At 39.6% G+C, this 13,723-nt stretch overlaps 1 protein-coding gene across 1 annotated transcript in view; it reads right to left on the reverse strand.

Moving 5' to 3' along the window:
* Nucleotides 1-316: 316 nt before the first annotated feature.
* The window catches only part of PLCG2 (phospholipase C gamma 2), a 59,580-nt gene continuing 46,173 nt past the window's right edge, over nt 317-13,723 (reverse strand). Inside the window, 8 exon segments of the mRNA XM_027646710.1 lie at nt 317-3,194; nt 3,949-4,133; nt 7,506-7,594; nt 7,931-8,098; nt 9,339-9,453; nt 10,453-10,598; nt 11,185-11,394; nt 12,140-12,242. Coding sequence (XP_027502511.1) covers nt 3,152-3,194; nt 3,949-4,133; nt 7,506-7,594; nt 7,931-8,098; nt 9,339-9,453; nt 10,453-10,598; nt 11,185-11,394; nt 12,140-12,242 — 1,059 coding nt within the window. The 3' untranslated portion in view covers nt 317-3,151.

Below are 13,723 nucleotides of genomic sequence, written 5' to 3' on the forward strand. Positions count from 1 at the left end.
TACCTCTCACTGAAAAAGGTCGGGTAGGAGTCACAAGTTAAACATGATCCTTGACCTTTTCCTTCTGCCCTGTGTGTTTGCAGGCAGATGGAAGAGCAACAATAACCATGTCTACAGAAACAATCATTAAGTCAGTTCATCTTAAAAACACAGAACTGCCCTTCTTCCAACCTCCAGCAGAACATACCAGAACACACCAGCAGACCACGTTTCAGCAAGAACTCACTCACTGCTTCAAATGATGGCAAAATTCATAAAATTCAATGAGCAATACTTAAACAGAGGAGCATCTGGCATCATTCACATCACAGCTGAGATATCAAAAATTATTTATTTTAATAAGTTATTTCAGTGATTTAAAACAGTTCGGATAAGAATATAACAATTTACCAATTGTTAACTTCAAAAATTTATAAATGTTTTTCCTCCTGGATTAAAAAATTAGCACACACATTCAGACTTACTTTGGTATTCAAACAGTTGCAACTGTGAAAAAGTTGCTACAGAGTCTGCCCTGACAAAGAACTGAGAGGTGAGATCTTGGATTAAAACAGAATGCAAGAAACCAAGGAAGGGTTAGAATACAGCCTTGCCCATCATTAGCAAGTCAACAAAACAGTCAAAACAGTATTTTCATTCTGCATACAGTGTAACATCATACTCTTGGGAAAAGTCTTACTGTAAAACAAAATGCATTTTCATAAATACTGAAGGAGTGCCTCATAACTTCTGACATCAGATATGCATGGAGAATGTGCACAGGCTTTTCAAAGGACTACAAAATGTGCTAATTCTTAAATATCTGCACAACGACAGCACAAGGAACTCCTGTGTCCATCACACAATGGTTGTCCTGTGTCAGGAATACCAACGGAGGAAGCCAGGACGAAGGGACAGTTTGCTTGTGTCTGCTCTGGGATTGAGCTTTAAAAAAAGTGCCCACAAACAGAACAAAAACCTCACCACAGCAACAGCCTCGATCTCTAGGTCTGAGTTTCCTAAGCTCTGGCATCCTGTAGTCTAGTTTTTGTGATCAGTCCAAACCTTGCTGGTAGTCGGCTGCCCATGAATCTCATCCTACAGCAGCAACAACCTCAGAGCCTTCCAGACAAGGCTTTGGGCCACCTTGTCTGATCAACACTGACAACACAGAGTTCTCACAGCATGACATGGCAATCACAGAGGCTGTTGAGTCAAATATATAGCACAGGAACTGACCATATGACAAACTAAGCACATCCTGCAACATGCTGCAGAATATGTGCACACCAAAGGTGAACCCCCACCTCGAGGGAGAGCAGCTGGATTACCTCCCTAGACCTGGATACTGCAGATAAGACCAGCTTCATACAGCAGCCTAGGTTACAGCTCCACCTCCCAAATCCACTGTTGGTGAGATTTTTTGCTTTGTTTGAGGGAGGTTTGCACCCATCTAGTCCTTGAACAGGTCAATCACAAGTGGGTACTGAAGAGATTTCAGGCAGGAGGATGAAAAGCAGAGAATTGCCTTTAACTTTGCTCTGTTTTTCAGCTGAGTGATTAGTAATTAATTTCTTTATAATAAAAAATTTACACCAGCTACCCCATTGTGGGATACACTATTATAACACTTTCAACTTTGAGACAAGACTGTCTTTACAGAACAGCTAAAACCTCAAGGGGGTTCCTCAAACCATCATCTGTGAATGCACAATGGCATCAATTAAGAGCCTCTTGAAACAACAGAAGTCACAGCGTGGGGAGCAAGAGAAACTGAAAATTGCTGAGGCAGCTGCATCAGGCCATGAATCCCAAATCCAAGCAAGTCTTCTGTGATCAGAAATACAGCACTATGTATGCAGCATTTGATGCCTCAGGCAGCCATTCAGGCAGAAAACTAAACTCCTCTGCACACATTTGAAAGCTGAAGTCGGGAACATAGACAGCAAAACTCCACCCATGCAGAGATAAGGCAACTAGAAATTTGATAGCAGTAAAACAGTGCTAGCACAAAGGACCAACACATACACAAATTATGACAACTGCTGTTAAATATTCCATCGAAGGACTTTAGTTCTGCTCTGGCAGGAAAACACACTTGCTAATCTAACAGGTTTTCTCATCTGTAGCTCCATGCACTTGATTTGATTAAAGGCACAAGAATGATGTACCTCTATATTTGTGCACACTATCATTCTTGGATTAGTTACATTTTGGGAAAATGGCCTGCATTTACAGAACACTATCATTTGACTATCGTCTAAGTAGAATTGCAAGATTAAAAATTGACAGTTCATTTAAAAATTCATTTCTAAGCACATTAGCAGCTGAAAGGATTTGCAAAAATGATACTATACAAAGCAAATGCTACTCAGAATTTCAAATACCTTCCCTTGCTGCAAACAAACAGATATCTCCTACTGCATATCTTAAAACTTTTCCTTCCAGTGCCTTGAGGCTGTGACATAAGTTCATAGGGGCTGTGAATAGAGGTTCACACATTGCTCCTTTCTTAAACCTTTACAGAGTTCAACAGGAAGAACCCAACTACAGTGACAAAAGGGTATTTGCTTTCAACAAAATTAGCATATTATCTTGTTCTCAAAAATGTAACAGAAAACTTTTAATAACAGACAACAAGGTACAAGCTATCAGCTGCCCAAAAATATTTTATACAGTATCAGAAGCACAATCCCCAGGGACTGTAACATACATGAGGTGACAATGCTGGTGTAGAAGTGCTTTTACAGCATTTAATAAATTAAAAACTCACTACTAGTTAATCTTGAGGAGCCAGGTTGTTAAAGTGGTGTGATTCCATGCATGAAAATGGTTGTGAATGTCTTATCTACAGCCTGCATACACAAATATAGGAGATGAGTTGTACTTCAGGTATTGATAATAAGAAGTGAGGTCTATCCAACATGTCCTCAAGTTTTAAAAATCTTGAATACACAGAAGCTCTGGCTTGCACAGAGAATATCCTTTGTACAGAATATAAATTATTAGTAATTAATACAGTTTTTCTTATAATAAGAAATTCTCAAGGAAACCCATCGTTCCTCTTCCTCCTCTTCTTCCAGTCATTCCATCTGATGAGACCATCATTGAGTAGGATAAATTAATCTCTTCCTGAATCGCACCATAAAGCAGCCTCAAAGAATGATGGGCTTTAAGAGTAGAATTTGCTGTTACTGACTTTCTTCTCTTTTAATCTTAAGGGAAAAGAAAAGGAAAATGTTCAGTCTACTAGGAATTTCTCAGAGGAAAACAGTCTACCAAATTCAATCTAGATACCAAAATGAGTGATGTATCAGCAAGAAGCATTGTAATTTTTTTCCTCAATAAATGGGAGTAAACCAGTGATTCATGCAGCTGTTCAGCGCACATAAAAAAGGGCAAGAATACTTCAAGTCATGAGATCTACTCAAGACTTTCTCCTGGTACATGAAGCCTCTCTCTGTCTCCTTCACACTCATCCCAAAGGTGGCAGCAAAGGAGAAAGAACCCTCCCCTAAGCTCTGGATAATGTACTGAACTGACAATGCAGTGCTATTACAACTCAATACTGGTTTTATCTTTTGTGTATCTGGAAGCATCCTCTGTTCCTACACATCTAATATGCTCAGGACATTTCCAGGGACATAATTTTGACAGTGTAGAAAGAGTGAAGGGGTAGGTTTATTTGCCTGTACATACTTCCAGACTTTCCTCCTGGAAAGCCGAAGAGAGGAATATAAAAGCTCACAGGATTACACCTCTCGCTGTGATCACTGAAACTGAGATGCCACTGAGCAGACATTGCACAGCTTCTGCTGGCCTCTAGTGGCTCCCAGCCCAGCCTGGCTTCTCTGCAGCCCTTCCTCGCTTCAGATGAGCTCATTCTGCCCTCACCACTCTTGAGGTTTCCTTACCATAGCTCATGTGTAGATAGAGCTGCCTTGGAAAGGAGAACGATTATCAACCCACCTGCGGTTACACGTCTCTTGATATATCTGTAGTTTGTGCTCATTCACACTGAATTCCTTCAATATTGCATCTCTGTTAGGATTCCTTAAATTCATGTGGGTGTCATAAAGGAACAGCTGGTTGTTAAGCTCCTCCTGGCGCTTCCGAAGCTGCCGACAGGAGGAATAAAGCTCTTCTTCACTCTCCTTCAAAAGAATATTGGAAATCAAGGGAACTTGTAAGACATACACCCAAAATGGCACCAAATATTTATAGTTTGGGGGATTATTTTGTTTCTTAAACACAATTTAATAACTGTGTAGAATGTTTTATAAAATTGGTTTGATGTGTTTATGAATGTTTATGGAAATAAACTAACTTAGAAAGCACTGAAAAAAGCCAGCAGCCCCTCTAACAGGGGTGTCAGGGACATTCTAGCACAGGCCATGACTCAGGTGCATCTAAACACTTCTGCTGGAATGTTTTTCCCTAATAAAGTATGTCAGTCTCTTGAGGAAAGAACAGAAAATAGTGTATCATGGTGAGCTATCAGATTATAACAGCATTAACTATACTTTTTTTAAAGTTTATTTTTTGGCTCTTCCATCCTATTTGTGTATTATGCAACAAACTGTCAATCCTGGGATTGTCTACTGAAATCTAGACTAAAGGTCAAAATACTGACTAGTAAATAGGACCCCTAATAGCAGCAAGTACCCAGATGGTCAAGAGAGAAGGACAGCTCCTGTATTTCTCTGTAGCTATGGCAATTCAGTACTTGCAGAACAACTGACTATGTCTGAGTTTCTCTTGTTGCATGTGGCCCACGGTAGAAGGTCTCAATATATTCCACAAGCATAAAACAATCATAATTATTCCCTTTAGGACTTCAAATTATTTTAATACTTCAAAACTTTTGATGCAAAAGCTGTCTTTTTACAGAGTTACTTGTGGGGAATAGAACTGGCAGGACTGAAGTCTTAATCTTCACATCAGCAGCAAAACAAGATACTCATTCTACAAGAAATGACATGCAATCAATAAATGTAATAAATCCAAACATTTTCAAAGGCTGCATACTAATAAGACTGACTCTTTCTGCATTCAGTCCACATCTAGGAAAACTGATAGGTTACCAACACACCCAGGGAGTTTCACTTACAGGAAGGAACAAGATCCTTTCCTAAACCCTCTTTTTCTTCCTGAAACACCTTCCTACACAGGCATGGGCTGAAGCAACTGAAACAGCCTCAGTGCTATGCTACTGATTAAGATTTTAAAAGTAATTTATTTAATTTTCGTTTGTAAAGCAGCAGGAAACTCTGTATTCCCAAATCACAAAGGAAATGCAGATTGCTAATTCCCAATTTGCAGGTGTAATCATCAAGATACATATGTACTACTATTAGTTCTTGTAAATAAACGTATCCACAAAGGTAGACCTTAAAACTGCATTTAAGGATGTCCCCTTCAATCTTTATGTCAAAAACATATGCACCACTGAGGCAGATTGTAATCAGAAAATACTGAAGAGATACACACACTTTCTGATGAAAGTAAATCAATTTTCAAGCAAATAAGACATGCTTCTAAATGCAACAACCACCTCAGTATTTCTACAGTATCAAGAAAACTGTTTAACTTCTACAGGAACTGCATAAGGCCCCTCATAATAGCTCTCAAATGTGCATGCTTACGTCTACAATATTTTTGCTTCTCTGTTCCTGAGAAATTCCACAGCCATCTGTAATTCCTCTTTATAATTTTGTATTTCATCTCCAAGTGTATGCAGATGGGCTCTGTATATAAACAGGCCTGTTATTAAATGGTATCATTTTATGGACGGTCATCATTTTTTAAAAAGAGGCAGAAGAACAGAGACAGCCTTGATCTTTTCTGGTGCTTCCTGAATGATCTGCCAGAAGTTCTAGAGCTGATAACTACAGCAAGTCTGGGTTTGTTGCAGACTGCCAAACAAAAGGGAAAATTTCTGAAAGTTCTCCTTCCACTGCAATACCACCCAGAGACATCAGACATTGTAAAATACAAAGCTGAGCTGCATCTTCATTTGGCTTAACAAGCAGAAGGGGTTTCTAGAGTGTGAAATGTGCTACGGTCAAAGGGCTCAGTCTGACAGATTGGGAGACACACTGCTGCTCTGAACATCACTGTTAGAGCTGCTCCTGCCCCAGGCAAATAGTGATCTGAATTCCTGAAGAGAAACCACAGCAGGAGGGATTCCCAGTGTATCCACAAGTGATGTCCATGCTCAGCATTAAGCAATGGTGAGCTGCTGTCAGTTTTCTCAAATGCAGCAAGCCAAAAACCAGCAATTTACCAGGCCTCCTCTATCAGATTCGTGTCCATGAAATATGAACAATTTAAATATTATCTTTAAAGGACACAGCTCTCTTGTTTACACACACACAGCCCTCTTGTCTCAGCTCCCAGCCCTCTCCTGCCCTCAGGACCCACAGAAAGAACCTACCATGGCTGTCAAACACTCATTGCACAGTCACTTTACATCATGTGTTACAAGGTGGCTTTGTAAAAGCCTCCACAAAGGATGTTTGAAAAAGGCTGCCACTCCTTTGTGAAGAACAATGTGACTGAACTCAGCCATTTCCAGTTCAGCGTTTGCAACTGCAGGTACAAATCCCTTCAGAGACATTATGACTTACAGTTCCCAGAATTTGGTGTTTTAGTCAGAAGAACAACATACACTGGTGTGAAGTGCAGTGTAGGCCTGGATGGTTGCAAAAGGTTACAAATAAGAAGTTGAATTTTTTTTTTTTCTCTGAATCTGAAGGGTGCTGGAAAGCACCCTGAAATAACCACTTCCCAGAAGAATCTTTAAACTTTCATCACATGGCCTCTACACAAGTGTATTTAAATACATGAAATATTATTGAGAAAGAGTCTGAGAATAATCCTGCTTCAGATCAAGCTATACAACAGCACCTTTAGAACACCAACAAACACCATTCACAGATCAGCCACTTTAATGCCTGGCTTCATGAGCAAGGATGAATCACTATTCTTTCCCTATGTGTTTTAAAATACAAGTACATCGAGTAAGTGTTTTAGAGAGGATTAAAAGAAGCAGATTAGCACTTCTGTAGGGACCAGATATGTCTTCCACTTGATGGGTTGTTTATTTTCACGAAATACTGGAAGAAATTACTATCTTCTCTTGCTAAAGTGATTTTTTTTTTATGTAGGACCTTTAAAAAAAAGGTTATTCTACGAAGTCAAAGCTGATTTTAGCTAGCTTTGCATGGCATCACTCAGTTAACAGGGAATGACAACGACCATGCTGTTACAGCAAAAACTAGTGGAGGTAATGATGCTTTGTTTATGCATTATTTCTTTTAACAACCATGTAATCTGTCCACCCAGAGGGAGAGTAACTCAATTTGTGCTATTTGTCTTCCCCAGAACCTGCAGAAGAAATGCCTGACAATAACACATCAGATACAGAACAGAAAACTAAATCCTCAGTTCCTGGTTTCCACAAAGTACTGATAACATACATGCTAAGTGCACAAAAAAAAAAAAAAACAAACAGTGGTTCTCACCAGAACTTGCTGCATTTCACAGTGAACCAGAAGCGAGGCCAGCTCGATATCTTCACTGTAGCCATTCTTGAGAGGGACTGCCCTGAAACCTGGGTTGGGGGGAACATACACAAAGGACAATTAGAGCCAAAGCAGAGGGTCATGTGCAGCCACAAAAAAGGTGCACACAGTCCTGAGGGGATTCTTTCAGTGCTCAAATGCTCCACTGATGAGAACAGGCTTTGCTATGGCAGTTAGAGAGGAGCAAAAGGCAAGAATGGTAAAATTGAGAAACTCATGACTTCACATGCTCTTGAAAACTAAAGCAAGAGTAAGTCGGGTTCATAGAGGAAGGAGGGAGTCCAGAACCACAGAGGAAGTCACAGTACAACAATGCTGAACAGTATCTTTCTGATACAGCCCCTCATTGTAACCACTGATCCTACCTGATTTGATTCCTTTGATGGGAAAAGTGGCGTGTGCTAAGAAATTGGGATCACTGAACATGTCCTCCTCGTAAACAACGAAGCGCAGAAATGCCAGGTTTGGATCGTAAATCTCAAATTTCACTTGCTCTGCACAGGGTGCCCAAACTGGATTCAGGCCATTGTCATCTGTAGGAAAAGGGAAACAATTGCAGTATAGAGCAGTAAATTCACCTGGTTCACATAAGGCTATGTATCCCAGGACATTTCCTAAGATACAAAGGCCCAAAAATCCTATTTACCATCTGTCTCATGTTGTAACCTTGCTTCAAAAGATTTGTATTTGTTTACTTGGTGGGGGACATAGGAGGAAACTAGGCAGGGATGAAAATCTGTTAAGGAAAGCTATTATTTGTATTTAACCATATAAAACCCCCTGGGACATGTATTTGTTGAAAAAAAAAAAAGCTAATTAATAGCTCATATTCATAAGCCTCACATTCCATATGTGAGGGAAAAAAAACAGGAAAAGCACTACCTGTATCCTGGCCCAGGGTACATGTAGCCATGTACAGAATGCCAACATTTGTATGTGACACAGCCAGGATGTTTGCTCTCTAAAGTCTTGGTCACTTCCCACAAAAAGTTTAAACCATAATCCTCTTCTCTGAAGTACCAAAGAGCAACAATGCACATTCTTGCTCCTGCTTTTGTGTTTGTTTTCCACTGGTATCACTGGTTTGGATACCCAGAACCAAAGCTTGTTATTTACCAGAGGAAAACTGCTGCATCCAGAAATATTAAATGGTAAAATATGAAGTGGCTGAGATATTGCCCCATGGCACTTAAATGAAGCTCATTTACAAACACACATCCCTTATCCAGAACTCCCCAGGAGCGAGCTTTGATCAAACTTCTCTTGCATTGCAAGTTATACTATTTTACAGCCCTATACACCCAAGCTGTCTCCCAGGGGGTGCCAGTCTTAGAAGCTGAGTTTAAATAAACATAGTCTGGATCTCACAGTAGTAACTCTCTATTTGGGCCAGACTTTTGGGAACTGACTAGCACTGTTGGAGGCACTTTCAAGACAGCAATTTTTTAAAATATGCAAATACAGAAACTTATGCACAGGCAAAAACACAACAGAATGGGACTTCTTTTTTTTCCAAACTGCAACACTACTATTTTTTCAAAACTTGATATACATTGAAGTTTCTCAAATTAACTGGCCCTGAGGCAAGCAAGAGAATAAGACTGTATGACTTACCAGTGCAGAATAACAGTTAACCTACTCCTCCCTATAATTTAAGTTGCTGGCCAATTACAGGCAACATAAATACATGGTCATCCCCTGCCTACTCACTTTATTTAAGTACATTGGAAGTATAACCACATCCTTACAACACAGAAAGCCACAGATACTCACTCACAACTGTTGTCTTGAATTTGCTGTTATCATATTCAGCCCCACAAATTTCAACCTCTACAAAGGGACAAGCGATGCTTCTACCGAGTTTAGGGAGATGACGAGCACCCAAAACCTGCAAAAGCAACTCGAAATTATAACCACCTCCAAAGGAAACTTGGCACCATTATTTCTGAACAGAAGACATCCTGCAGAACTAGAGGGGGGAAAAAAAATCCAGAAGAACGTGGAAAAGCACACGCCCTCTTTCTCGAATATGTTTGCATGTAGTAAACATACTATCTGTGCAACAAATAACCATTGTTTGGGTAACCCAGTGATTTTCATTGTAAGATACTGCAGCTGACATTCATTACACACAATGTGCAGTTCCAGACCAGGCCTGTAGCATAAGTTTTTGTTATCTTTCTTCAGTCTTTATTACATACCTATTTCTAGACATTTCTGCTTTGCATTCACAGGCCCTGTTTAACTTGTCTTTAAACTGCAGTGAAAAGCAGTTAATGTGTTTCTTCTTTCTCAGAAAACATACTTTTAAAGGACATGTCTTACTGCATAGCAACTGAGAAGAGACACAAGTTCAATCCCTGCTTGGCACTAAGTCAACATAGCAAAATTTTCAAATGATAAACCCATCTCTGGAAGAAAAATGAGAATGAAATTCAGATTAAGTCATAGTGTGTTAAATATGATGAAGGGGAGATCAGCTTATTATTTTTTTCTGTTTAGTTTCTCTATTTCATTATAAATATTTTTCTTCCACACTCAAAATCTCCTAACTAGTTAGTCTGCTGCAAAACAATAGGACCCTTCTGTTGAGAAGTTATTAGGCTGGAAATGCAAGTTAGTTCATTTGGAGTTTTTATTAACAATTATAAAAAAATTACCCCAGGATTGTGTTTTCAGTCCTAAAACATGTGCTTCATTAGCATGATAAAGATATATATTTCTTTTTAGGAAACCAGTAAAGCTAATTTTATTCTCAAACACGCTGACACTTAAAAACAGTATTTTGACAATCTGTCAGATCTTGCTCTGAAATATAATAGCTTTATTTTTAGTTTTATAGATATTTATGACTGGTAAAAAACCATAATTTACAAAAGAGATTTACCCTCACTGTCATAATCATCTGCAATTTCCTCTTCGAGTCGTTTGGCATTGGGTCATACTCCTCATTCCTCATGCTCTCTGGCTGCAGGACGTAGCCAGTGCGTCCATTAAGTGAAAACAAGGCATGGTTCAATTGCATGTATTTATCTAGGGAGAGAGTTAAACAGTCATAACAAAAGATCCAAGTGGAATAAAGCCAAGGAAATACCAGACCAGTGGCTCCTCTCTGCAGTGCTTCCTGGTCAGCATTTTATCAGAAAGAGCTGGAAAGGTAAGTTCAAAGACTCGGGTTCTTCAGGAACTCAATCTGACAGGCTATTTTTCATCAATTTTAATCCCCAAAACCCCATCTCCATCCACAATTGGCTTCCTATCAATGTGTCATAAGATAGCTGGCCCTCACCAGAAAGTGGAACACAGCCTTCTATTCCTACACCTGAAACTTACTGTAAATATCTCTGCTTGCTTATCACAGAGAGATCAAGGTGAAATAAATCTTTTAGAGTTTAGGGTTAGTTTGGCTCAGAGACAGGGCTTTTGGAGACCCATTTTTAGGGCCCAGCTCTATAAGGCGATCCACACATTCAAAAGCAAACTTCAGTTCTTCCACATCCCTTCCAGCAGGGAAGTACAAATAAACAGGACAGTGACTAGAATGGCAGAAGGGCCAGAAAGGGGCTCGTTCCTGGTGAAATGGAAGGTGGATTAGATCCTTCTTCAAAGGGAATATTACCTGGAGTTTGGAAGTTAAGAGCCACCATCTGGGAGCCACAAAGCCAGAGGCGAAATGGGTCATAGTTGGATGAGTCGACCCTCTGTCCTTTAGGATAAACACGTGTCAGTCCCTTCAGGTTGTATTTCAACAACTCAACTGGTTTTTGCTTCACAATGCTCTCTGCCTTGGTTTCCACAAAAGAACGGATTTCTTTGAAATCAGGATTGTCTGCACAGGGGTGAGGAAGAAAAGTAGTTACCAAAGGAAGAAATAAGTTGACATTTATACTGTATTTTTACCAACACTTTGTTTTACTTTGTTTTGCTTTGTCCTTTAATCCAATAATTGGCACCATTTTCAGGCAGACACAGCAAATTGGTTGAGAATCAAGTCTGAAAGTTAAAATTGCCTGCCTGCCACATGCTTTTGCAGGAGGGCAGATAAGAGCCCATAGTCATGTCCTCATCTCATCATAGCTAATAATGTACTTCTGACCACTATAACACGTATTTAAATGAGACATCTCTTCCTGGGTTTAAATGGGGAGAAGAAAGGGCAAGCCAGGGTTAGCCAATGCCTCAAACAATGACTATAATTATAATGTCTTAACTGCAGTGACAGCTTATTAAAAACATTTGCAAAGAAACTTAAAGAAAAGAGCACGTTTGCTGGCTTCTCCAGCAGCAATGACAAAACAATGGAATGAAAAGTACATCTTTCAGTATCAGATTCCACACCTGCACTTACACAGACCTCAGTTACATTATGAAGCCACATACATCTCAACAGCCTAGACCTGGCAAACAGGTTCTTACCATAAAATCATATAATTCACAGTAAACCCACTTTGAAGGTTTTTTACAAACAAACCACAAGTGTTCAGCCAGATTTTACCTTCAGTTCTAAAATCTCAACTAACATCTGTAAAGATACCAGAAAGAGTAAAATTCAGTTGTAATATTAAAGATAATACCTAAATTGTCCTTGGTTTTGCTTGTTGGCTTGCAGTAGATTACCAGATCAGATAATTCAATAGCAATTAATTGATTCTTTTCCCAGTATTTCCTCCTGTTCTCCTGGAAAACATAACAAAGGTTTAGATTACAGATATGCTGAGTATTATGGTACAGTAACTGCAGGGTGTACTCTAATGTGCATTCTTTGGTGCTCAGATTTCTATCTGATACTTTAGACACTTGCATAGATGTAAAGCACTTTCAGACCCAAATCAGAGAACAGGTTATAACCAAGTGGTTTTGGGTTTTAGTTGGGGATGTGCTTTGTGGGGGTTTTTTATGGAGGAGAAGGGTGTTCTTTGGGGTTTTTTTTAAGCAAGGGTTTCATTGCTTCCCTGATCAGTCCTGCTCAGAATCCTGGCAACTTTTTTTTTTTCTTTTAATGTGGCTCTACTCAACTTATTTTTAGTTATGTTCTTAACTCTATAGCTCATATAAATGCAAATGTATGCAGAAAAAAATGCAAAGGGTAGTGAAGTGTCTCTGTATTTATTTAAAATTCTGAGCAGAACTTAAGTCTTGCTAGTAACTCCCAAACAGCTAAATTCAAACCCTGTGAGCACCATTCCCGTAGTTTTCTATTTGTGCACCAAACCAATAATGTTCTGTGTGGAAAATCATGTGCAATCTTGTTGACATTACCAGTACTAAACCCACTATCTACTTCCACATTTGCAAGCACCTGCTCTATGGAAGCTGAGCAATGTTCTCTGCCAGCAAAGACTGGGAACTGCTGGAAGCAGCAAGACATGTCCCGAGTGGAGACATTTGGGCTGGAGGTTTTTCAGACATAAGAAGCTACTACAGGATAAAACATATTAGAAGAGTCCCATACTGAACAGTGATTTGGCACAAGAGATGATGAAGCAGCAGCTATTAGTAAGCCTTCTGAAAGAATTCCCTCAACAGGACAAACATAAGAGGAATGAAAATCAGAACTAGAGAGGCATGAGTTTCCACAGTGTTTCACTGAAACAGAGATTATGCACTGAAGTCTAAGAAAAGCAAAGAGGAACACAGTATTTAGACTTGGAAATAACCTTGGGGAAAAGCTGTAGAAACCTCATTGTACTCAGTGATCCACCACAGTTTCTCAGACATTGCTTAACACTAATCAGAGCTCCAAACAGCAAAAGATCACTTCTACTCATCTCTAGACATAACCCTCTAGTGACAACCAAGCAGGAGTGCTGACAATTAACAACCACTCCTGGGAGCATGGCAAGGGTCAGTATTGAGCAGAGGTGACAAGATACATGAAGCTTAGTTTTATTTCTTGTGTATAACAGACACTGCCTAAACCCAAACTAATTTAGAAAAAAAACCAAACCTGTATCACATTGCAGCATAGTGTTAACTCACTATGCCTTTTCCTTCCCCAAAATTCAGCCTGTTAACTGTACTGGCAACAAGGGCCTTTCCTCATCTTTATCCCCTCCCCATGCAGCAGTCTATCACGTGAACTTTCCAGAGGCCATGCTGTGAGGGAAGCCTCCCAACTGACAAGATCGAATTTTGAAGCATCTTTGAACACAGAGTGT

This window comes from Corapipo altera, unplaced genomic scaffold (genome assembly GCF_003945725.1).
Source record: "Corapipo altera isolate COAL_440 unplaced genomic scaffold, ASM394572v1 62, whole genome shotgun sequence".
Classification (NCBI taxonomy): domain Eukaryota; kingdom Metazoa; phylum Chordata; class Aves; order Passeriformes; family Pipridae; genus Corapipo; species Corapipo altera.